This window comes from Acomys minous (assembly GCF_964271855.1).
Source record: "Acomys minous genome assembly, chromosome: 2".
Lineage (NCBI taxonomy): Eukaryota > Metazoa > Chordata > Mammalia > Rodentia > Muridae > Acomys > Acomys minous.
In genome coordinates this window covers 71,481,332-71,505,875 of record NC_140484.1, presented here as the reverse complement: position 1 = coordinate 71,505,875, position 24,544 = coordinate 71,481,332, and the positions used below count along the sequence as shown (strand labels likewise).

At 43.5% G+C, this 24,544-nt stretch overlaps 1 protein-coding gene across 6 annotated transcripts in view; it reads left to right on the top strand.

The window, feature by feature from the left end:
- Positions 1-24,544, top strand: part of SRCAP (Snf2 related CREBBP activator protein) — a 59,517-nt gene that overhangs the window by 3,142 nt on the left and 31,831 nt on the right. For 3 of the 6 annotated variants that reach the window (XM_084772746.1, XM_084772749.1, XM_084772747.1), the window contains exons 3-19: positions 1,196-1,279; positions 1,849-2,111; positions 6,285-6,536; positions 10,363-10,548; positions 10,903-11,043; positions 14,782-15,004; positions 15,120-15,394; positions 17,399-17,492; positions 18,069-18,158; positions 19,221-19,403; positions 19,481-19,827; positions 19,929-20,106; positions 20,348-20,484; positions 20,718-20,887; positions 21,025-21,217; positions 23,966-24,102; positions 24,194-24,380. In XM_084772746.1, the coding sequence (XP_084628872.1) occupies positions 2,058-2,111; positions 6,285-6,536; positions 10,363-10,548; positions 10,903-11,043; positions 14,782-15,004; positions 15,120-15,394; positions 17,399-17,492; positions 18,069-18,158; positions 19,221-19,403; positions 19,481-19,827; positions 19,929-20,106; positions 20,348-20,484; positions 20,718-20,887; positions 21,025-21,217; positions 23,966-24,102; positions 24,194-24,380 (2,847 nt within the window). In that variant the 5' untranslated portion in view covers positions 1,196-1,279; positions 1,849-2,057. The remainder of the gene's footprint in view (positions 1-1,195; positions 1,280-1,848; positions 2,112-6,284; positions 6,537-10,362; positions 10,549-10,902; positions 11,044-14,781; positions 15,005-15,119; positions 15,395-17,398; positions 17,493-18,068; positions 18,159-19,220; positions 19,404-19,480; positions 19,828-19,928; positions 20,107-20,347; positions 20,485-20,717; positions 20,888-21,024; positions 21,218-23,965; positions 24,103-24,193; positions 24,381-24,544) is intronic. The other 3 variants (XM_084772751.1, XM_084772750.1, XM_084772748.1) reach the window with 2 other exon arrangements.

Below are 24,544 nucleotides of genomic sequence, written 5' to 3'. Positions count from 1 at the left end.
TCACCTGTGTGAAATTTTGTGTGCTGATGTTAACAGGAGAAACAGTATGAACTAGTTAATTGTGGGTGGGGTTTGCCCTGAAAAACTTCAACTATTTACGGTTGTTTTTTGTAGAGGGTTTGGTGATAGTGGTACAACAATGGAACCTGGGCTGGATAAGGGAAGATGTTACCATGGCACTCTGTATTTTTCAGTCTTTTGCGTTTTTTTCTTTTCTTTATTTCATTCCTTCCGTGTCTGTGTTTTGTTGATTTGCTATTGTTTCCTGAGACAGGGTTTTTCTGTGTGACCCTGGGTGATCTCTTTAGAGCAGGCTGACCTTGAACTCACAGATACTTTCCTGCCCCTGCCTGGAGTACTGGGATTAAAGGCATGAGCCTCCTCAGCCTGACTGTTTTTTTTTTGTTTTTTTTGTTTTTTTTTTTTTTTGTGACATGTCTCTCTACAGAGCCCTGGCTGTTCTGGAACTCAGTATGGAGACAAGGCTGTCCTCAAGTTCACAGAAATCCACTTGCCTCTGCCTCCCAGTGCTGGGATTAAAGGCCTGTGCCACTAACCGGGCTTCTTCATTGTTTTGGAATCAGGCTATCTGGATTTAAGTTCTCCCGCTATTATTTTTCTTTTCTATCCATTTTCGGTGAATTAATTATTTGGGTTTTTTTTTGTTGTTGTTTTAAGACAGGGTTTCTCTGTAGCCCTGGCGTTCCTTTAACTCATTCCTGTAGATCAGTCTGGCCTCAAACTCACAGAGATCAGCCAGCCTCTGACCCCTCTTCCCCCTCTTCCCCCAATGCTGAGATTAAAGGCATACACGACCACCTGGCTTTATTGTTGTTGTTGGGGTTTTTTTTTGGTTTTTCGAGACAGGGTCTCTCTGTGTAGCCTTGGCTGTCCTGGACTACTTTGTAGACCAGGCTGGCCTCGAACTCACAGCAATCCACCTGCCTCTGCCTCCGGAGTGCTGGGATTAATGGCGTGCGCCAACACGCCCAGCTGTTGTTGTTTTTAGCTGAGAATAACCTTAAGTAGTTCTAACCCTCTTGCCTCAATGTGTACCACCATGACATTCAACTTTATGTGGTTCTGGGCATCAAATCTTGGGCTCTGTGGGTACTAGTCAAGTATTCTACTGAGTAAGCTATGTCCAGCTCTGTGTTTCTCCTTACTCCCTCTCTAAGTTTGTTTTCCTTTTTAGGGGAAGGAGTCTCAGTCTGTAGCCCAAGCTGACTTTGAATTCATAGGAGTCCTTTTCCCCTAGCCCTGAGTGCTGGGAATAAAGGTGTGTGCCACCACCACCCCTGACATATTTCTAATTTTGAAATGAGATCTTGTCATGTGGTTGAGGGTGGTCTTAAATGCCTACATTCAAGTGATCCTCCCCCAGTGTCTCAAATAGCTATGAGTACAGGCATATGTTCTACCTCTTCTGGCCAAGCAAGTACTTCCAAGTATTTGACACATAGTAAATGCTCAAGAAACATAGGGATAAGTATGCTGAGATGGGGTCTTATACTCACTGTGTAGCCAAGGATGACTTTGAATTTCTGATCTTTCTGCCTTTACCTTGAAATTGAAGGTGTGTGCCACCCTGCTGGTTTTATGCACTGTTGGAGATTGAGTCCATGTGTCATGGCTGCTAGGCAAGCACTCAACCAGCACAGCTAACTTCCTATCCCTAAAATAGTTCTTAGCCCCTTGGAAGCTGACGCAGGAGGATAGGAAGTCCTAGGCCAACCTGGCTGGTGTAATAAGACAATATCTATCTAAATAAAACCCAGACAACTCTTTTTAATAGACTTTAATTTTATTTTTACTTCTTTTTTTGTTTGTTTTTTAATCCCACTGTAGGTACTCCAGAGACTGGTGGACCTGAGCGGAGGCTGGGCCGCCCTGGTGGGCCCCGGGCCCTGGAAGGCAGGTCCCGGTGGCTAGTGGCCCAGAATGAGGCCAGCTCCCAGCATGCCCTGCAGCCGGACACCAGCCCCTCGGCCTGCAGCAACAGTGATAATAGCCCAGTCATTCTTCAGGCATCCAGCAAGGAGCCTGGGAGTGGGACCATGCAGAGCAGCCCCTCCCCTGCTCATCCTCGTCTCCCAGTCCTACAGACACAGGTTTGAAAGTGGGGAAGGTTCCTTTGCTTATTCTCTGTGGGCTAATGGCTTTGAGACAGAAGTGGTATTGCAGATGCTATTACCCACCTAAGTAGCTGAGTTTGAACTCTATTTAGTTTTCATATAGAAAACGAACTGTAACATGTCAAGCCTATTAGATACTTTTCTTCTTCAGTTTGTTTTTGTTTGGCTGTTTTTTCATTTTTGTTTGGTTGTTTTGAGACAGTTTCTCTATGTAATAGCCCTAGCTGTGTTGGACTGTCTTTGTAGACCAGGCTGCCCTGGAACTCAGATCCACTTGCCTCTGCCTCCCTTAGAGCTGTGATTACAGGTGTGTGCCGCATACCCAGCTTCAATTTGGCTTTTTAAGACAGAGTTTCTCTGCTTACTGTCCTGGAACTTGCTCTGTAGATCAAGCTTGCCTTGAACTTTGATCCATTTGTCTCTCTGACAGCTAGGTTCTATGATTAAAGGCATATGCAGTCATGCCTGGCTTTATATACATACTTTCTACTTCACATAATAATAACGTCAATTTCTAAGAGTCGTGTGGTAGTACATGCCTTTAGTTAACAGCACTCAGAGTCAGATAGACAGATCTCTATGAGAACAAGGCCAGTCTGGCCTCCATAGCAAGTGCAAGACCAGTAAACACTGCATAGTGAGCCCTTGTCTTTTTTTATTTTATTTATTTAGTTTTAAAGATTTACCTATTTATGTATACAGTGTTGTCCCTACATGTGTCTCTGCAGGCCAGAAGAGGGTACCAGGTCTCATTATATATAGATGGTTGTGAAGCCACCATGTGGTTGCTGGGAATTGAACTCAGGACCTTTGGAAGAGCAGACAGTGCTCTTAACCTCTCAGCCATCTCTTCAGCCCAGAAACCCTATTTTAAAGCAAACAAACAAAAGCAAGCAGGGTGAGGTGGCACACCTATAATTCTAACAGTTGAGGCGGTAGCAGGCAGATCGCTGTGAGTTTAAGGCTAGCCTGATCTACAAAGTAAGTCTAGGCCAGTCAGCGAAGGCTACACAGAGAAACTCTGACTGGGGTTGGGGAGGAGGAGAGGGAAGGACAGGGGATGGGACAAGGGACAAGACCATCCACCCTCGCACCGCCCCGAGACTGCATATTCCTGTGGTATAAGTTAAGAAAATTCCTCAGTTAAGGTTTACTCTGTTCCAGTTTCAAATGAAGTTAATTCTTCTCAAAGCCTGCATATAGTCTTAGAAACATTTTGCCAATCTCCATTTCCAGCCTAGTATAGACCTCTTTTTTTATTTTTTATTTTTTAAATTTATTTTTATGTACATGTGGTGTTTGGCCTACATATATGTCCAAATCCACTGGAATTTGAGTTATAGACAGTTGTGAGCTGCCATGTGGATGCTGGGAATTGAACTTTGGTCCTCTAGAAGAGCAGCAAATGCTCTTAACTACTGAACTATCTCCTCAGCCCCTAGCCTAGACCTCTTTAAGGTAAGAAAAACCTGTGTCTTTGTTGTTGTTGTTGTTGTTGTTGTTGTTGTTTTGGTTTATTTGAAACAGAATTTCTCTGTGTAACCATGGCTGCGTGGACTCATAGAGCTCTCTACCTGCCTCTGCCTCACTGAGCGCTGGGATTACAGTTGCATGCTGCTGCGCCTGAGTGAAAAGTGTGTTTTTAAGTTAGATGTTTGCCTTTAATAGGCTTTTCCCCCTTTTTTTTTTTTTTTTTTTTTTTTTTTTTGGTTTTTCGAGACAGGGTTTCTCTGTGTAGCCTTGGCCATCCTGGACTCACTTTGTAGACCAGGCTGGCCTCGAACTCACAGCGATCCACCTACCTCTGCCTCCCGAGTGCTGGGATTAAAGGCGTGCGCCACCACGCCCGGCTTCCCCCTTTAATAAGACAGGGCTTCTTGTGAGTCAGTGGTGTGGCTTAGTTGGTGTAGTGCTTGTCATGCACAGGGCTCAAGGTTGGACTCTGGGCTCATTCTCAGTTTCTGTGTATTTGTGTATGGTGGCACATACATGTAATTCCAGTATTTTGAATGGTGGAGCAGGAAGCTCAGAAGTTTGAGGTCAGCACTTAGGGGACAGAGGAAGGCTGATTTCTGAGTTCAAGGCCAGCCTAGTCTACAAAGTAAGTTCTAGGATAGCCAGAGCTACTTTGAGAAACCATGTGGGGGTGGGGGATGGGGACGACAAGCAAACAGCACAAAATCAGAAGTTGGAGGCCATTCTTAGCAACATAAGGAGTTCTAGGCTCACCTGAGTTACATGTGATCCTATTTCAAAAGTGGGGAGTTGCGAGTTTCTTTATGTACCCCAGCCTCCTGAGTGCTGGGATTGTATACCTGCACCACCATAGGTACGTAGCTCAATTGATGGTTTGCTGTACTGGCCTCTAAATTTAGGTCCCTGTGCATGCTAAAGGAAACTCTTTATCATTGAGCCATGTCCTTTTGGAGTTTCAAATATGTTGCTAAGAGTTGAGTGCAAGGCTTTGTGTGGTCGCACTAAGTACTCTGCATTGCTCTAGTGGATTTGGTACTGCGAATGTTTCTTAACTACTAGAAAATTTTGACATGTGGTTTTTTGTTATTTGTTTGCAGGTTTTTTTGTTTTTTGTTTTTGTTTTTTCCTTCCGAGATAGGGTTTCTCTGTGTAACTTTGATTGTTCTCGACTTGTTTTATAGACCAGGCTTGCCTCCACAGCAATCTTCCTGCCTCTGCCTCCCAAATGCTGGGATTATAGGGATGTACCATCACGCCCGGCTTTTGACATGTAGTTTTTAGTCATTTAACTGGGGTAGGAAATTTGAGTTACTCTGAGACTTCTATATTGTACTGAATTTTTATTTTATTTTATTTTATTTTATTTTGTTTTGTTTTATTTTTTGGTTGTTCAAGACAGGGTTTCACTGTTTAGCCTTGGCTGTCCTGGACTCACTTTGTATAGACCTGGCTAGCCTTGAACTCACAGCGATGCACTTGCCTCTGCTTCCCAAGTTGCTGGGATTAAAGGCATGTGCCACCACAGCCTGGTTCCTGAAAGCACTTTTAAATTTGAAATCACAAGTCAATTTTTTAAAAATTCAGGGAGAGCTAGAGAGATGGCTCAGAGGTTAAGAGCACTGGCTGTTCTTCCAAAAGTCCTGAGTTCAATTCCTAGCAACCACATGGTAGCTCACAACCATCTATAATGAGATCTGGTGCCCGCTTCTGGTCTGCAGATGTACATGCAGGCAGGGTAGTGTATAAATAATAAATAAATAAATCTTTTAATAATATGCTTTTGATCTAGCACTCATGATGCAGAGATAGGCACATCTCTGTGAGTCTACATAGTGAGACTGTCAAGGACTAAAAGAACAGAAGAAATGATGTGTTGTAGTCATCTAATAAATAAGTTTTGTTTTTGAGAGCTATACTTCTAACTCTGTAGTAGAAGCTTTGGACGTAGTAGTTGTGTGTATCAGCATGCTAGTCTTGCATGTCAAAAATCTACCAGATATTTGACTCTTATCATTTTAACCACTTTGTTAAGACACTTCATTTCCAAACCTAGTCTGATAGCTCTCTCTAGCCTATTCATCTAGCACTTGGAAAATGGATTGCAAATCCCAGGTGATATTGGCCTACATAGTGAGACCTTGTCTTCAACTGTAGCAGACCTGCTCTCCCCATACCAAAAAACCAAACAAACCAAAAAAAGTGTTTGTGCTGATAAAAATGAGAGTGATACCTTACTCTGAAGATTTGTTGTTGTAAAATAGAATAGAAAAATGTACTTAAAACATTTAGTGCAAGCCAGGCATGGTGGTGCATGCCTTTAATCCCAGCACTCAGGAGGCAGAGACAGGTGCATCTCTTTGAGTTTAAGGCCAGTCTAGTATACAGAGTGAGGCCAGGACAGTCAGAGCTATTACACAGAGAAAACCTGTCTCGAAAAAGCAAAAAAGGTTTTAGCTGTGTGCAGTGGTGCACACCTGTCATCCCAGCACTCAGGGAGGCAGGGGCAGGTGGATGTCTTGAGTTCAAGGCCAGCCTGGTCTACAAAGTGAGTCCAGGACAGCTATAACTACACAGAGAAACCCTGTCTCAGGAAGAAAGAAAAAAAAAAAAACAAGCCAAACAAAACAGTAGTGCAATGCTTAGCATCCTTTTTCTCCATTTTCCCCTTTTCAGATGGTGTCGGACGGCATGACAGGCAGCAATCCTGTGTCCCCTGCTTCATCTAGTTCTCCAGCTTCTAGTGGGGCGGGCGGCATCTCCCCGCAACATATAGCTCAAGATTCCTCTCTGGATGGACCTCCAGGCCCACCAGATGGTACCACAATTCCACTGGAGGGTTTCAGCTTATCCCAGGCTGCTGACCTGATCAACAGGGGCCCAAAGTGGGAAAAGAGCCATGCAGAAATTGCAGAGCAAGCCAAACATGTACGTATTGGGAAGGCCCAGGAAAATTTGTGGGAGTTGACTGTCTTAACTATCTTGTCTCATGGGTATTGTATGTGTCTTTGTTTTTTGCATTGGTTTAGGGTGTAGGTTTCTTTTTGCCTTGTGCATATTGCTTAAATAAACTTAACACCTCTCTTCCATCTTCCCTTTCTTTGAGGGCTAGAGAGATGGTTCTGCAGTTAAGAGTCCTGGATGCTCTTCTAGGGTACCTTGATTCCATTCCCAGGATCCACAGGGTGGCTTATCACTGTAACTCCAGTCCCAGGGGATCCAGCTCCCTCTTCTGGCTTCCATGGGCACCAGGCATTCAAGTAGTGTGCAAACACACACACACACAGGCACCCACACACAAAACAAAAGAAAGGAAGAAAGCGGCCAACCTTCCCTTGGCCTAAACTGAGGTTTCATAGTCCTAGGCAAGTGTTCCCCTTTTTGGGGGTGGTTTTTAGTTTCTTTGTTTTTTGAGCCAGGGTTTCTCTGTATAGCCTTGGACTTGATTTATAGACCAGGCTGGCCTCAAGCCCATAGAGATCCACCTCCTCTGCCTCCATAAGTGCTGGGGTTAAAGGCGTGCGCCATCTCGGCAGGCTCTGTTACCAGATTTAAAGTCAAGGAAGAACTAGGCCCCTAACTATATGAAATGGCCAGTGTCTTTTTTTATTTTTTTTGAAGGATTTATTTATTTGTTATGTATACAATGTTGTGCCTTCATGTGTGCCTGCCCACCAGAAGAGAGCACCAGATCTCATTATAGATGGTTGTAAGCCACCATATGGTTACTGGGAATTAAACTCAGGACCTTTGGGAGAGCGGCCAGTGCTCTTAACCTCTGAGCCATCTCTCCAGCCTGGCCAGTGTCTTTTTAAAAAAAAAATATAAATAATAATAATAATTGAAAAAATTAGGCTCAGTGATGATAAACACTTTGAATCACAGCGCTCAGGAGGCAGAGGGAGGTAGATTTCTGAGCACAGCCAGGGCTACACAGAGAAAACCTATCTCAGAGCAGAACATTTTTAAAAAAGAGGTAAGGTACCTTTAACCTTTATTTCTCACACTCTGGGGTGGTGATGTAGGATTGGAGAGTTTGAGTCAGCTTTAGCTACAGTGTGAGATAAAGAAAGCAAAAAGCCGAAAAACAAAACAAGAACCATCAACTAATCTAAGAAAGAAGTTAGACACTGAAGTATTTTGTAAATTGTTATGGTATTAAAATTTATTGTTTTCACATTTATGTCCAGTCTGTAGCCTGTTAGGCTTTCTGGAAGCTCTATATGGAAGCTCAGTAGAAATAGGTATTCTCTAGATTCCCTTCTATCTACCCATTTAGAACTTTTGGGTTGGTGCCCATTAACCTTTGTAATTCTTTTGTCTTTCTTTTTTTTTTAAGATAGTGTGTATGTGTGTATATATATGTATGTATATATTTGTGTGGGTGAGGGTGTGCGTATGGCAAATTCTCTGCTGTTACCAGACTTTCTTTGTTGAACATGCTGGCTTCAAACTCACAGAGCGCTATCTGCCTCTGCAGTTTTGAGTGCTGAAATTACAGGCGAGCACCATCTCCTCAGACGTGTGTGTGTGTGTGTGTGTGTGTGTGTGTAGCTTTTGTATTGCCTTGCCTGTGTCCTGGGACTCACTCTGTAGACCAGGCTAACTTTGACTCATCTCAAGAGATAGGCCTGCCTCAGCCTCCTGAGTGCTGAGATTAAAGGTGTGTGATGCCACCTCGTCTAATTCTTTCAGTTATTATTAACTATGTTGATGCAAGTGCATACTGGGTGTGTGAGCTTGTATGAGGATCACTTTGTAGAGTTAGTTCTCTCTTTCTATCTTTACATGGGATCTGGAGATAGAACTAAGGTCAAGGTCGCCAGGTTTGGACAACAAGCACTGATGATCTATCTCAATGTGTCTGTGCTCCCTCTCCATCCCCCCATACAAAATTTCCCCCAGGATTGCTTTCCATTGTAAGCTTGGACTCCTGATCCTCTTCTGCCTGCCTCTTCCTTTTCTGTGTTGTTTGTTTTTGATACAGGATCTTAAACTCCAGTTCATACTGCCCTAAATCTAGAAATCCGTGTAACTCATGTGGCCTTCCTCAGCATCCCAAAGTGCCAAGATTAGTTAACATACTCCTGGCTTGTTCTGAAAAATTTTAAAAATTATATTCTTTAATGTTCATTGCTGTTTTGGTTGCAGATATGTCTAAGTGAGGGTGTCAGAGCCTCTGGAACTGGAGTACAGACAACCATGTGGGTGCAGGGAATTGAACTTGGATCCTCTAGGAGAGTAACCAATGCTCTTAACCACTGAGCCATTTCTCCATCTCCCTGAAAATATAGTTTTATTTATTATGTATACAGTGTTGTGCCTGCACACCTGAAGAGGACACACGATCTCATTATAGATGGCTGTGAGCCACCATGTACTTATTGGGGATTGAACTCAGGACCTTTAGAAAAATAATCAGTGCCCTTAATCTCTGAGTCATTGCTCCAGCCTTCCCTGAATCTTTTTGTTTTTTGAGACAGGGTTTCTCTGTGTAATAGCCTTCTCTGAATTTTTAAAAAGCCAATTGTTAAAAATTTTATTACTGCCAGGAGTGGCGGTGCACACCTTTAATCCCAGCACTTGGGAGGGAGAGGCAGATGAATCACTGAGTTCGAGGCCAGCCTGGTCTACAAAGTGAAGGACAGCCAGGGCTCCACAGAGAAACCCCTGTCCCCAATTTTTTTTTCTTTCTTAGTATTCTTCATCAGAAATTTAATGAATTGTAGAAGCTTTTAGTAAAAAATAACTTTTTCTACAGTTATTGGCTATTTCTGTGTGACGTGTTCCCCATCTGCTGTTTGTCATTGTTGTTAGCTTCCACCCTCGCTTTCTCCCCCCTTCCCAATACCTGGGAATTAATTACAAAACCTTATACTTGCTGAGGATAAGCTATATCCTTTGCTCTCCAAAATAGTGTTTTTACAAACCAACCCAGTGTATAAATTTGAATGAAATCATATTTCTAAGAAATAGGTTTCTACAATGACAAAGACCTTTTAGAGTTAAAAATGAAATAGGCACTCCCCTTATAGCTTCCTTAGGAATGTTTTCCTAGATCTTACCTTTGTTCAGGGTTTTCAGAGAGTGTGTGAAGAGAGCGTGAAATCATGGCTTGTGTTTTTATTATTATATATTGTATTATGTATTTAGATGCTTGAGTGTGGAAGGCAGATGCCAACATTTTTTCCCCCTTTTTTTGGTTTTTTGAGACAGGGTTTCTCTGTGTATCCCTGGCTGTCCTGGACTCACTTTGTAGACCAGGCTGGCCTCAAACTCATAGGGATCCACCTGCCTCTGTTGCCTCTGGAGTGCTGGGATTAAGGCATGTGCCATCATGCCCAGCCAAATGTCAACATTTAATTGCTGCTTTGGGTGATTTTGTTTTGTTTTATGAGATAGGGTCTCATTATGTAGTCTTGATTGGTCTGGAAGTTGCTCTGTGGAATAGATTGGCCTGGATTCAAAGAGATCTGCCTGCCTCTGCCTTCCAAGGTCTTGGGATTAAAGGCGTGTGCTACCATGCTCAGCTTTCTAGACCTATTTGGCTTCCCAGTTCTTCTTTAGGTGTATGGTCTCAGGACAGTAATTTGATTTCCTGTATGCCTCCTTACCACTCCCAACAGAACCTAGTGCCTTGTAGGACTGGCATGAGTATAAAGCACTAAGCCATTCAGTGGTCAGAAAGTCAGCCAGGGCAGTGAGATGGCTGTGTGTCCAGGGACTCTCCATTAATGTTGTTACCCCACATTAGGAAGCGGAAATTGAAACTCGGATTGCTGAACTACGAAAGGAGGGATTCTGGTCATTGAAAAGGCTGCCTAAAGTGCCAGAGCCTCCCCGCCCTAAAGGCCACTGGGACTATCTATGTGAAGAGATGCAGTGGCTCTCTGCTGACTTTGCTCAAGAGCGCAGATGGAAACGAGGTGTGGCCCGGAAGGTATGTCTCATTTGCTGTACTGTTCATATAGTTTTTTCAGGTGTGCTTTTAAAACTTTAATGATTAGCTGGGAGGAGGTGGCACGCACCTTTAATCCCAGCACCAGGGAGGCAGAGGGGTGAATTTGAGTTTGAGGCCAGCCTGGTCTACAGAGTGAGTTCCAGAACAACCAGGGAGGGCTATACAGAGAAACCCTGTCTCGTTAACTCCCCACCTCCCTTTTTGGTGCTTTCTTCATTTGTAGGTAAGCCTTAAAATCTGGCTTTTCTTGCCCTTATTTGTATTTTTCTTTGATTGTGTGGATAGGGAGATTTAGTTTTGAACATTTTCATACTGGGTTATTAATTTCTGTAGGTGGTACGGATGGTGATCCGTCACCATGAAGAACAGCGACAAAAAGAGGAACGAGCCCGGAGAGAGGAACAGGCCAAGCTACGCCGAATTGCTTCTGCCATGGCCAAGGATGTTAGGCAGTTCTGGAGCAATGTGGAGAAGGTGAGCATGTGGCTGGAAAAAAGGGGGTGGCCTTGGACTAGGTTAGAGAGGCATGTTAACAGGGCTGACCAAAGCTTACTGAGGAACCAAACACTGCAGTTCCAGCTCTTTATGACCTTTCTACTGCTGAGTGTCACAAGGAAGGAGGACTTGGCCTTCTTTTCCTACCTACTTAGTTAAACATTGGGAACAGTGCCCAGCAATCTGTTTCATACTTTGTTGTATACTTGGGGTGAATAGGACTCCTTGACTCTTCTAGACCATCTCTCTTTGCAGGGTATGTACTATGCTTTTTTCTAAAACACATTTGCTATTTACTTGCTTACGCCATTAAAGTCCCTGCTGCTCACAGTTAAGTTGTAATTATCTCTGAAGCACTCATCTCCCATGATTGTGCTTGTATGGTTGGATCTGTGACACCCTGTGGACATCTAATCTGGAGATGTTCAAGTCCAGTGTATAAAATACATATAACAAATGAGCATCCAATTGAAGAATTTTAAATATTTTTAGATTGTTGATGATACATATTGTGGTATAAAAAGTTGTCATACTGTATTGTTTGAGATAAGGGTATTTCTGTATTTCACAGGTTTTCTTACTATTCCAGATTTGAGACAGGGTGTCTTGTCTGCAGATCTGCTATGTGGCTAAGGATAACCTTGAACTCCAGATCCTCCCACGTTCTAAGGGCCATTTTATTGTTCATTTTTGAAACAAGGATCTCTTGTCTACCAAGTTAGCTTTAAATTCACTGTTTGAATTTGAGATCAGCAGAGGCTGATCTTTTGCCTTTTTCCTTTCAAGTGCTGGAATATAGGAGTATACCAGCATGGTGGTTGGTCGTGAATCTTTTCTTCAGTTTTCTGTATCTGGCTGCAGTGTTTGTTTTGTTTGAGGGTTTTTTTTTTGTTGTTTTGTTTTTGTTTTTTGGTTTTTTTTTGTTTTATTTTGTTTTTGAGATAGTGTTTTTTTGTGTGTGTGTGTATCCCTGGCTGTCCTGGAACTCTATTTGTAGAGCAGGCTGGCCTCGAACTCAGATCCACGTGCCTCTGCCTCCTGAGTGCTGGGATTAAAGCCGAGCACCACGACTCCCAGCCTGTCTTGTAGTTTTTGACACAGGATCTTTCTATGTAGCCTATGCTGGTCTGAAACCATCTTCAGTCTCCTGAGTTCTGAGAGTGTTGCCCATCTAGCAAGACCTGGGCTTGGAATTGTTTGCAGTGGTGGAGGTGGCTAACATTTGTTGTGTGTGTATTTGGGTTTGGGCATACACAAACCATGTCACACATAGTATTGACATCAAAGGTCAATTTGTGGGAGTTTGTTTCTGTTTCTCAGTGCTGAGGATTTCACTCAGGCTGTCAGGTTTGGTATTGAGCCATCTTACCTTCCCTATTTTTGTGTGTGTGTTTGAGAATAGGTCTTTCTGTGGCCTAGACTGGCCTGGAAATTATGTAGTTCAAAAGAGAAATCCTGGTTTAGCCACCATGTCTAGGCTTTTTGTTTTTGTTTTTGTTTTTTCAGAACATGGCATTTTTGTATATCCTTGGCTGCCCTGGAACTTACTCTGTAGACCAGGCTGGCCTTGAACTCACAGAGATCCACTTGCCTCTGCCTCCCGAGTGCTGGGATTAAAGGTGTGCGCCACCACGGCTTGGCTTGTTTGTTTTTTGAGACAGTCTCAATAACTGGCTATCCTAGAACCCCTGTGGAGTCAGGCTGCCCTTGAGATCTCCCTACCTCTACCTCTAGACTGTTGAAGGAAAGTGTTTGATGTTAGGCTGAGAGATTAAAAACTTTTTAAAAAGGTGTATTTATTGGTTTTACTTAAGTATGTATGTACTTGTATGAGTTTTCTGTGCAAGTTGAGTCTCTGGGAGATGGAGTTCTAGGTTATTGTGAGTCACCTGATGTAAGTGTTGGGGACCAAACACCCTCAGGAAGAGCAGTACTGCTCTTAACCTCTGAGTCATCTCTTTAATCCCAAGTTTTTAGTTTTCTTTATTTTTATTTTTATTTTTTTAATTTTTTAAAAATTTTTTTGGTTTTTCAAGACAGGGTTTCTCTGTGTGGCCTTGGCTGTCCTGAACTCACTTTGTACACCAGGCTGGCCTCAAACTCACAGCGATCTACTTGCTTCTGCCTCCCGAGTGCTGGGATTAAAGGCGTGTGGCACCACGCCGGCTTATTTTCATTTTTTAATTCTGTGTATGTCTATATATGGGCTCGAGATGTGCATGTGAGTGCTGGTGACCTTGGAGGCCAGAGATGTTGGATCTCCTGAAGCTGGAATTACAGGCAGGTATGAACTGCCTGATGTGGATGCAGAGAATTAAACTACAGTCCTCGTAAGCACTCTTAAGCATGGAGCCATCTCTCTAGCCTCCAGCCCTAGTTTTTAAAAAATTTAGATTGTTTCAATTACATTTATGTTCTGGTTTCTTTGAGGTAGGGTCTCTCTCCATAGCCTTGGTTATTCTCTATGTAGACCAGGCTGCCTCTAACTCACAGCAATCCGCCGGCCTCTGCCTTCTGTTTTTGTTTGTTTGTCTCTGTGTGGCCTTGGCTGTCCGGGACTCGCTTTGTAGACCAGGTTGGCTTCGAACTCACAGTGATTCCACTGCCTCTGCCTCCCAAGTGCTAGGATTAAAGGCGTGCGCCGCCACACCTGTTTGCCTCTGCCTTCTAAAGGCTGGGATTAAAAGTGTATGTCAGCATTCCTGTCTGTGGTTTTAATTTTATTAACCCAATGCCTTACGCAGCTGAGTTTGTGCTTTGGTCACTGTGTTTTAACCTCCAGGCTTTTTTTTTGTTTGTTTGTTTTGTTTTTCGAGACAGGGTTTCTCTATGTATCCTAGGCTGTCCTGGACTCGCTTTTGTAGACCAGGCTGGCCTCAAACTCAGCGATCCGCCTGCCTCTGCCTCCCGAGTGCTGAGATTAAAGGCATGCGCCACCACGCCCGGCTGGTTTTTGGTTTTTGAAGAAAGGGTTTTTCTGTATACAAAGTGAACTCATTTTGTAAGCCAGGTTGACCTCAACTCAAAGAGATCTGCCTAGTTGGGCAGTGGTTCCGCATGCACACACGTGCCTTTAATCCCAGCATTTGGGAATCAGAGGCAGGTGGATCTCCATGAGTTCAAGGCCAGCCTGGGCTACAGAGAGTGAGTTCTAGAACAGCCAGAGCTATTATACAGAGAAACCCTGCCTCGGAAAAAAAGAGGGGGAGGTTGTTTGAGGGGAATCTTCTGCTGGGATAAAAGGCATGTGCCACCGCTCCTGGCTCCTCCAGGCCATTCATACATACATACTATCACTGCTGTTTTCCTTTTCTTTGTTAGTAGGTAAAGAAGACTGACCCCGCCCCCAAACCTAGGACTTTGTTTACCCTAGGCATGTTTTCTCCTACTGACCTACACTGGTAACCCCACATACTCTTATTTTTTATATTGTTTATTTAATTTTGGGTTCTGAAGACTCTGTAGCCCAGGCTGGCCTTGAATTCAGAGGTCTGCTTGCCTCTGCTGAGACTAAATGTATCTTGTTTTTATTTAGTTTCTAGTTTGTTTGTTTTAAAGAAGTGCTGTGTAAATCAGAAGCCCCTTTAGGATTTTTAGCTTATTTTTCTGAATGACCAGATCAAAACCTGGCGCAGAGGTAGTATCCCTAAATACTTGGCTAACAGTGTATAAACAAGTGACTATGTGGGTGACTGATGTCTTTTGTGATTATGGTAGGTGGTACAATTCAAACAACAGTCCCGGCTTGAAGAAAAACGTAAGAAAGCCTTGGACCTGCATCTGGACTTCATTGTAGGGCAAACTGAAAAGTACTCAGACCTTCTGTCTCAGAGCCTTAACCAGCCGCTAGCCTCCAGCAAAGCTGGCTCCTCCCCTTGTCTTGGTTCTTCCTCAGCAGCATCCAGTCCTCCACCCCCCGTTTCTCGGCTGGATGATGAAGGTGTGTGTGCTCTTTGGTCCTGTTACTCTTCCCCATGTGCCCTTTCCAGAGCTGAAAAACCCACCCTGTGGCTTGCAGGGCCCGTGGACTTTGTGACCTTGTTCTCCTGCTATAGATGGGGACTTCCAACCCCAAGAGGAAGAAGAGGATGATGAGGAGACCATTGAGGTTGAAGAACAGCAAGAAGGCAATGATGCCGAGACACAGAGGCGCGAGATTGAATTGCTTCGACATGAGGGAGAACTGCCGCTGGAAGAGCTCCTCCGTTCCCTCCCCCCTCAGCTATTGGGTGGACCTTCTAGCCCCTGTCAGACACCCTCTTCTCATGACAGTGATACCCATGATGGACCTGAGGAAAATGCTGAAGAGGATTCTGCTCAGGATTTAGAGGTATGTGCAGAAGAGGTACAGGAAGGAAGACTGAGGGGAAATAATAGATGGAAAGTTAAGCTCTAACCCTCTGGGCTTAGGGTGATGCGTGGTTTTGAGAATCCAGGTAAAGGACAATTAGAATCTCATTGCTAGGGAAGATGATGATTGGCAAACCAAGTTGCAGCCTGGCAAGGTTTCTGATAATATATTGGAATCATTTGTTGTACTTTTAAAGTGGCTAGGGGAGGAGACAGCTTAGTTGGTGAAGTGCTTGAGTTCAGTCCTCAGTCTCCCATGTAAAGGAATGTGCAGTAGTATATTCCAGTAATCTCAGCATTAAGAACAGAAATAGGAGCATCCCTTAAGGCTTGCTATTCTAGCTGAATCAGTGAGCTCCAAGTTCAATGAAAAGTAATTGAGGAAGACACCAGACACAGTCAACTCTGGTTTCCACAAGCATGCACAAGTGTGCAAGATATATGTATGTGTAAATTGTTAGATGATGTCAACTTTGGAAGTGTCGTATACCTTTATCCCAGCACTCAGGAGACAGAAGCGGGTGGATCTTAGAGACTAGCTTGGTCTACATAGTGAATTCTAAGACAGCATGAGGTATATAATGACCCTGTGTCAGAAAAACATCTTTTGAATCTTTGAACCATTGTCCATATGTATGCATGTTAAGGTTCTTCCCTGTTATTGTTACTTTCTAAAAAAAATATTATGGGTTCTTAGATTTGTAGTTATGTGTAGTTGTATGTCTGTGTTTGGATATGCATACATGAGTGCAGATGACAGCAGAGGCTAGAGTCTTCGGATCCCCTGGACCTGGGCTTAGAAATGGTTTTCAGCCATTTGATAAAGGTGCTGGGAATTGAATTTGGGTCCTTTGGAAGGTCAATAGGGTTCTTAACTGATAAGTCATCACTCCAGTCCTTAATATTTATTTATTTATTTATTTATTTATTTATTTAAGACAGGATCTTGCTTATGTAGTCCTGGCTGACCTGGCACTCATGAAGACTAGGCTGACCACAGTTTTGTGACATTGATTTTAATCTACCTATACATGAGTTCCAAAGATTAAGCTTTGGTTGTCAGGCTTGCTGGTAATTACTTAGCCATTTCAATGGTCTTCCCCTTTCTTTTTTGTTTTTTGGCTTTGTTTTGATTTTGATGTTTTGTTTTGTTTTGGCTTGGTTTTTTGAGACAGGGTTTCTCTGTATAGCCTTGGTTGTCATTGACTCACTTTGTAGCTTAGGACTAAAAAATTGGCCTCGAACTCACAGTGATCCACCTGCCTCTGCCTCCCGAGTGCTGGGATTAAAGGCGTGCGCCACCACCGCCCGGTTTTCATTTTGTTTTTGAAAGAGGGCCTCACTATGTATCCCTGGCTAGCTTGGAACTTACTATGTGGACCAGGCTGGCCATAAATTCAAAGAGCTCTGCCTCTAGACTGTTTGGATTAAGGGCATGAACCCCCATACCTGGTCCTCCTTTATTTATTTCCTAGCACTTTTCACAGGTCCTCCCTTAATTAGTAGGATCGGGATTTGGTAGCTGGTGCTGAGAGAAAACCCTTGATTACATCCTTGCCCTGATACTGTACCAGTGGCAGCTGTACTCAGGGGAACAGTGATGCTTTTCTGATCTTCAAATCTGTTCCTTTCAAATCCCTTGTTGGGTTGGTTTTGGTTTTTGAGGCAGGGTTTCTCTGTGTAGCTTTGGCTATACTGGAACTGACTTTGTAGACCAGGCTAGCCTCCAACTCACAGATTTCCCCTGCTTCAGCTCCTGAGTTCTGGGAATAAAGATGTGTCACCGTGCCCGGCCTTTTTTTTTTTTTTTTTTTTTTTGACTCTGTGGAAGTCCTGGAAATCACTGTGTAAACCTGGCTGGTCTTGAGCTTACAGAGTTTGTTCTGCCAACCCAATGCTAGGATTAAAGGCTTATGCCGTAACACCTGACTTTCAACTTTGTGTTCAAATGTTAACTCCTGCATTTTTACCCTTTCCCATACAGGCAAAGCCTCCTCCTTCCTCTATCACCCAGTGCAACAAACGGCGTTGGCATCCAGAGGAAGATGATGAAGAGTTTACTGCCAATGAAGATGAAGGTCAGACCTCTTTTTAAGATTTTTTGAGACAGGGTTTCTCTGTATAGCCCAGGCTGTCCTAGACTTGCTTTGTAGACCAAGCTGACCTCGAACTCACAGCATCTGCCTCTGCCTTACGAGTGCTGAGATTAAAGGTGTGTGCCACCACGTGTAGCCTGTTTTGTCATTTTGTTGGTTTTGTTTTGTTTTGTTTTTGTTTTCTTGAGACAGGGTCTATTAGGTATTTATGGCTGTCTTAGAACTTACTGTATAGACCAGGCTGGCTTTGAATTTGCAAATATCTGCTTATGTCTGCTTTCTAAGTGTTGGGATTAAAGGTGTGTGCCAACAATGCCCTCTCTTTTAATTAGTTAGATTTGATCTTTGACATTTTCATACATGGATACAATGCATTTTGGTTTCTCTCGCCTTCCAACCCTGTCAGCCCTCCATCCTCCCTACAAATCCCTTTCCTACATTTATGTCTTTGTTTATTTATCACTGAGATTTAAACCAGGACTATATGTGACCATGGTTTTGGAATTATCATTTGGTGGCTGACCAAAGAATAATGGAAACTTCATTCTCTTTTTGTAGCAGAGGATGAAGAGGACACCATAGCAGCTGAGGAGCAGTTGGAAGGGGAGGTGGATCATGCCATAGAACTGAGCGAGTTGGCTCGAGAAGGTGACACTTACCAGATGGTTTTTTAAGATTTGTTTATTATTATGTATACAATGCTCTGCCTGCATGTATACTTGCACTCCAAAAGAGGGCACCAGATCTCATCATAGATGATTGTGAGCCACCATGTGGTTGCTAGGGATTGAACTGAGGACCTAAGGAAGAGCATTCAGCGCTCTTAACCTCTGAGCCATTTCTTTAGCCCTATTCATCAGATATTTTACTGAAAATCTGCTTCCTGTTTCTACTGTGCTGAAAATCGGTGGGTAAATACACAATAAGTCATATATTTTTATCTGTTATTGATTATTATATATTTCTCATGTAACTCAGGTATAACAACAAAAAGATTAATAAATGAAAGTCACAAGTAAAAAGTTGTGTGGTTATGTTAGGAGTTTGAAATGATCTGAGAGCTCAGTTGAAAGAAGAGCCACTGTAGCAGGATATTAGTAATATTTCACCTGAAGTTTAAAGGGTGTGTTCAAGCATGACTTGGCATCTAGGGAGTCAAGATCCTGCAAACTGAGGATTGAGCTCAAACTCGTTAGGAAGCCTGGACATGGTTGCTGACTCTGTCTGAGAAGCATGATGAAGATTGGAACTTCTGAGAGAAAATTAGAGAGCAACTGCGTGCCTTGAAGAAACACTATGGTCATGTGATTAGGCACCATGATAAGGATATTGAGCATCTGCAGAATAGAGCAACATAAGAATATGAAAAGTCTAAAACCTGAAGCCGAAGATTGAATGCACATAGTCCTCACAGAATGGTCCATATCATTGCCCACTTCTATAGAGACATAGTTCCGAGTAATTAATATTTGATCTGTGTGCTACTAACAGATAATAAGCCATCAGCAGTAAGGAGGGGAGAGGGGAAGTCCATAAGGGTAGGTACTGTCCTTCTCAGGAGGGTTCTGTACTTACCATGCTTGGTATAAGGATTGGTTTTATTAGCTGTTGCTAAAGGTAAACTCTGTAGTCTCCCTCTAGACCTGAGAGATCAAACCTAGGTAAAATAAACCAGTAGCATTAAAATGCCTGTTTCCCAATCCTCATCAGGTGAGCTTTCAATGGAGGAGCTGCTGCAGCAGTATGCAGGAGCCTATGCCTCTGATGCCTCTGCTCCAGGCTCTGCAGCTAGTGACGATGAAGATGACGTTGAAGCCAATAGTTCTGACTGTGAACTAGAGGAAACAAGAGAAGCTGAAGAGTCAGCTCAAGAAGATAGTAGCAGTCAGTCAGGTAACTGTGGTTCAGAGCGCAGCTGTGGAGGGCTGGGCTAGACAGACAGCTTACTAAGCTTTGGTCTTGTGATTTAGATTCTGCTGAGGAGCAGAGTGAGGATGAGGAAGATGAACATTCAGAAGAAGAAATGAGTGGGAGTTCACAGTCGGAAGAATCTGAGTCTGATGAGTCTGAGGATGCTCAATCACAGAGTCAAGCAGATGAAGAGCAGGAGGATGATGAGGGAGACGATGATGATGATGATGATTTTGGGGTAGAATACTTACTCGCTCGGGATGATGAAAGGAGTGAGGTAGATGGGGGCAGTGGACCGCCCACTCCAGGTCCTACCACTGCGCTAGGGCCCAAGAAAGAGATCACTGATATTGCTGCAGCAGCTGAAAGTCTCCAGCCCAAGGGTTATACTTTGGCCACTACCCAGGTATCCACAGGTTACAATCCTACTTTCTCATACCTTGTTTTACTATTTCCTGCTAACAGGTGCCTTGTTTCCACCATGTGTGATAACTTCCTTTCTATTAGGTGAAGACGCCTATTCCGCTGCTCCTTCGGGGCCAGCTCCGAGAATACCAACACATTGGCCTTGACTGGCTGGTTACTATGTATGAGAAGAAACTGAATGGCATTCTTGCAGATGAGATGGGACTGGGGAAGACAATCCAGACCATCTCCTTACTTGCTCACTTGGCCTGTGAGAAAGGTAGACTGTTCTCGGGGCCTTGTGGTTAATTAGTGGGGGCAACTTGTTTACTAGTGATATTACCTGCAGGAAACGGAAATACTTGTCCTCTTACTGCTGTGTTTGTGGCCTCATTGAGTCTAGCCAGTATCTATGTAAAGGACAACATAGGTGCTGATGTCTTAAGCAGCATTGGAAGGTTGAAGTAACCAGAGGTGTGAGGCTTACATAATCTTACTGCATCTTTTCTTTTGCTCAACAGGTAACTGGGGTCCCCATTTAATCATTGTTCCCACCAGCGTGATGTTGAACTGGGAGATGGAGTTGAAACGTTGGTGCCCCAGCTTTAAAATCCTCACTTACTATGGCGCTCAGAAGGAGAGGAAGCTCAAACGTCAGGTTTGACCTCCATGTGCTCACTTCCTTATTGATGTCTCCTTCAGTGTAGACCCTGTCCTCACTTGACTTACTTTGCCTCATTTTCCTGTTGCCCCTTTCTCTTGCTGGTACTATTTTATTTCTTCCAACCTGATTCCGTCCTTGGGTACTTCTAACGTGTCTTCCCATTCCCCTTGTGCTTTTCTGTTTGTTTTTTCATCCCATTATAAGCTGCTTTCTCTTTGACCTCTTAGGGCTGGACCAAGCCCAATGCTTTCCATGTGTGTATCACATCTTACAAGCTGGTACTGCAGGATCACCAGGCTTTTCGTCGCAAGAACTGGCGTTATCTCATTCTGGATGAAGCTCAGAACATCAAGAATTTCAAGTCCCAACGGTGGCAGTCACTGCTTAACTTCAACAGGTAAAGATAAATACAGAGATTTATGGGAAAGTTGTCTTGGCATGAAGGGTTGGTTGCCTGGGGGTTAACTATGTTAAGGATGCTCAGGAGTTGGCATTTTCCGACTGTCCTCATCCTAATTCCTTCACTCTTCACAGCCAGAGGCGCCTACTCCTAACAGGAACCCCCTTGCAGAACAGCCTCATGGAGCTGTGGTCCTTGATGCATTTTTTGATGCCGCATGTCTTCCAGTCTCATCGAGAGTTCAAGGAATGGTTCTCTAACCCTCTAACTGGCATGATTGAGGGAAGCCAAGAATATAATGAAGGGCTAGTCAAACGCCTCCACAAGGTAGGGCCCGTCTGAAGTATAGTAAAAGTTAAGGGCAAAGCCTAGTCAAACTTTCGAGGTAAAGTTAGCACTAGGCTAAACTAAGTTGTCAAGCTGTGCTGTTCTAGAGAATAACCATTGCCAAGCTGAGCAGCCTTACCTTAGCCATTTTTAATTTTCTATAGTTGGAACGTTTTTCCCTGATTTTCTTTGGGACTTGATAATGTGTTGGTTCCTCTTTATCTGGACACATTTATTTAGGTTTTTATTTTAATGTGTATAGTGTTTTGCTTGCATATGTTATGTGCTTCACACACCATACCCAGTGTTCAAGGAAGTCAGAAGAGTTTGAATACTCTGGACATGGAGGTACAGATGGTTTTGAACCACCATGTGATACTGGGAATCGAACCCAGGTTCTCTGTAAGAACTGCTAATGCTCTCAACCACAGAACTATGTCTAGCCCCAATCTCTACTTTGTTTAATGTGGAGGTTTTTTTGCTTGTTTGTTTGGGTTTTATTTTTGTTGTTGCTGTTGTTTTAAGATTTATTTATTATTATGTATACAATGCCTTGCCTGCATACGCACTTGTAATCCAAAATAGGGCACCAGATCACATTATAGATGGTTGTGAGCCACCATGTGGTTGCTGGGAATTGTACTCAGGACCTCTGGAAGAGCTCTTAGCCTCTGAGCCATCTCTCCAGAGGCTTTTTTGTTGTTACTGTTTGTTTGTTTGTTTGTTTGTTTTGAGATAGGGTCTTTCCGTGTAGCCATGGCTATCTTAGAACTCTATGTGCAAACCAGGCATATAGGCCTTAAATTCACAAAGATCCATCTGCCTCTGCCTTCTGAGCTCTGAAATTAAAGGCATGTTCTACTATACCCTTTTGTGGTACTGGAAATTAAATCTAGGGCCTTCTAGCATGTGCTAGGCAAGTAAGTACTTTATTATTGAGCTCTATCTCTTGGCTCTTTCTTTTGTGGGGGTGAGAGGGCTTGTCTCTGGCTCTTCCAGTTTTTAAACAGTTAGCTTTTAGCATTCTGAAACACGCCTCCCCTCCCCCCCCCTTTTTTTTAAATTTTGGTTTTTCTTTTCTTTTTTTAAAAGATTTATTTATTATGTATACAATGTTCTGCCTGCATGTGTGACTGCCCGCCAGAAGTGAACAGCAGATCTCATTGTAGATGGTTGTGAGCCACCATGTGGTGCTGGGAATTGAAACTCAGGACCTCTGGAAGAGCAGATGGTGCCCTTAATCGCTAAGGCACCTCTCTAGCCCGATTTTGATTTTTCTAAACAGGGTTTCTCAATGTAGTCCTGGCTGGCTGTATTGGAACTCCCTCTGTAAACCAACTGTCCTCTAGATCAGCAAGATTCACCCCCTGCCCCTGCCTCCCAAGTGCTGGGGTTAAAGTCTTGTACCACCATACCCTGTGAAACCAAGAAGTATTAATGACTACCATTTTTTAAAAATTCTCTTTCATTGATACTGAAGATTATGGCCTTTAAGAATTAATTATTTTAGCCGGGCGTGGTGGCGCACGCCTTTAATCCCAGCACTCGGGAGGCAGAGGCAGGTGGATCGATGTGAGTTCGAGGCTAGCCTGGTCTACAAAGCAAGTCCAGGACAGCCAAGGTTAACACAGAGAGACCCTGTCTCGAAAAAAAGAAAAGATTTTTATTTTTGAACAGTCTCTATACATAACCCTGATTGTCCTGACCAGGCTATTTTTGAAGTCAAAGAAATGGACCTGCCTCTCCTATGAGGAGATTTTTATCCTGTGATTACAGATTTATTTGCCTGTAGAATTCTAGACTGTCAAGGCCACTTGTTGCTGTTGTTGTTGTTGTTGTTTAAGGGCACTTGAATCCAGGGCCTTTAGGCATGTTAAGAAAAAAATACTCTCACCTCATACCACGTGGCAGTGTAGGGCTTTAATCCCAGTACTTGAGAGGCAGAGGCAGGTGGATCTCTGTGTGAGTTCAAGGCCAGCCTGGTCTACAGAGGGAGTTCTAGGATAGCTGGGGCTACACAGAGAAACCTTGTTTCAAAAACAAAACAACAAGGGTTCTTATACTGAACTGTATATACTAGCACAGAGCCACAAGGGTTTTGTTTGTTTGTTTGGTTTGGTTTGGTTTTTCAAGACAGGGTTTCTCTGTGTAGCCTTGGCTGTCCTGGACTCATTTTGTAGGACAGGCTGGCCTCGAACTCAAGAGATTCACCTGCCTCTGCCTCCTGAGTGCTGGGATTAAAGGTGTGCGCTAATGTGCCAGGCTCAGAGCCACAAGTTTTACTCAGCTTCCCTCCTGGGTTGGTTATTTATATTATTCTTTTGGTATGGATCTATCTGTATTGGTCTTGATTTCCTGGGTCCAAGCAAGTTGCATGCTTTGCTCTTCTAAAGTGGCTGGAATTACAGACACATGGGCTGTCAGGCCTGGCTCCCCCCCCCCCCCCAGTCCAGTAAGAAATAGTCATTCCCCCAAATGAAATGTGAGTCATCTCTCTTTCAAAGTTAGTTTGCTCTAGGTGCATCTTTGTATATTGTGGTATAATTATCTTTTTGTTTGTCTTCTCTGTAAACATTAAGTTACATGAGTGGAGAGTTTGCATCTGTGTGTATTGATATGTAGCATGCCTGATGACTTTTTGCTGATGAGATAAACCAGCACTCTGCTGTGGTGGGGCCAGGACCCATGTAGTTGGACTATGGGGAACGTAGTGCCCACTCTCTGCTATCATCGTTCATTTGCCTTTAGGTTCTGCGACCTTTTTTGCTGCGCCGTGTTAAAGTGGATGTTGAGAAGCAGATGCCCAAAAAGTATGAGCATGTTATCCGATGCCGACTTTCCAAGCGCCAGCGCTGTCTCTATGATGACTTCATGGCACAGACCACGTAAGGGAGTACTGAGGGTAGACCTTGATACTCTGGGTTAGAATCCAGGTAGCTGTCAGAATGTCCCTTATTTATTTTCCTCTCTCCCTAGAACTAAGGAGACACTAGCTACAGGCCATTTTATGAGTGTCATCAACATTTTGATGCAGTTGCGGAAAGTCTGCAATCATCCAAATCTATTTGACCCTCGACCTGTTACCTCCCCATTCATCACGCCAGGCATCTGCTTTACCACTGCTTCTCTTGTCCTAAGGGCCACTGATGTCCATCCACTCCAGGTATGTAGGTGTCCCTAAGGTTAGTAGTTTCTTATCCAACTTTCCGCCTCTTTAAGACCTGACCTTTTGCACATTTATTATTTACCCATTTTAACAACTTAGTACTATTGTAGCTTATTATGTATCCTTGGCTGGTTTGGAGCTCAGTATATAGACCACACTGG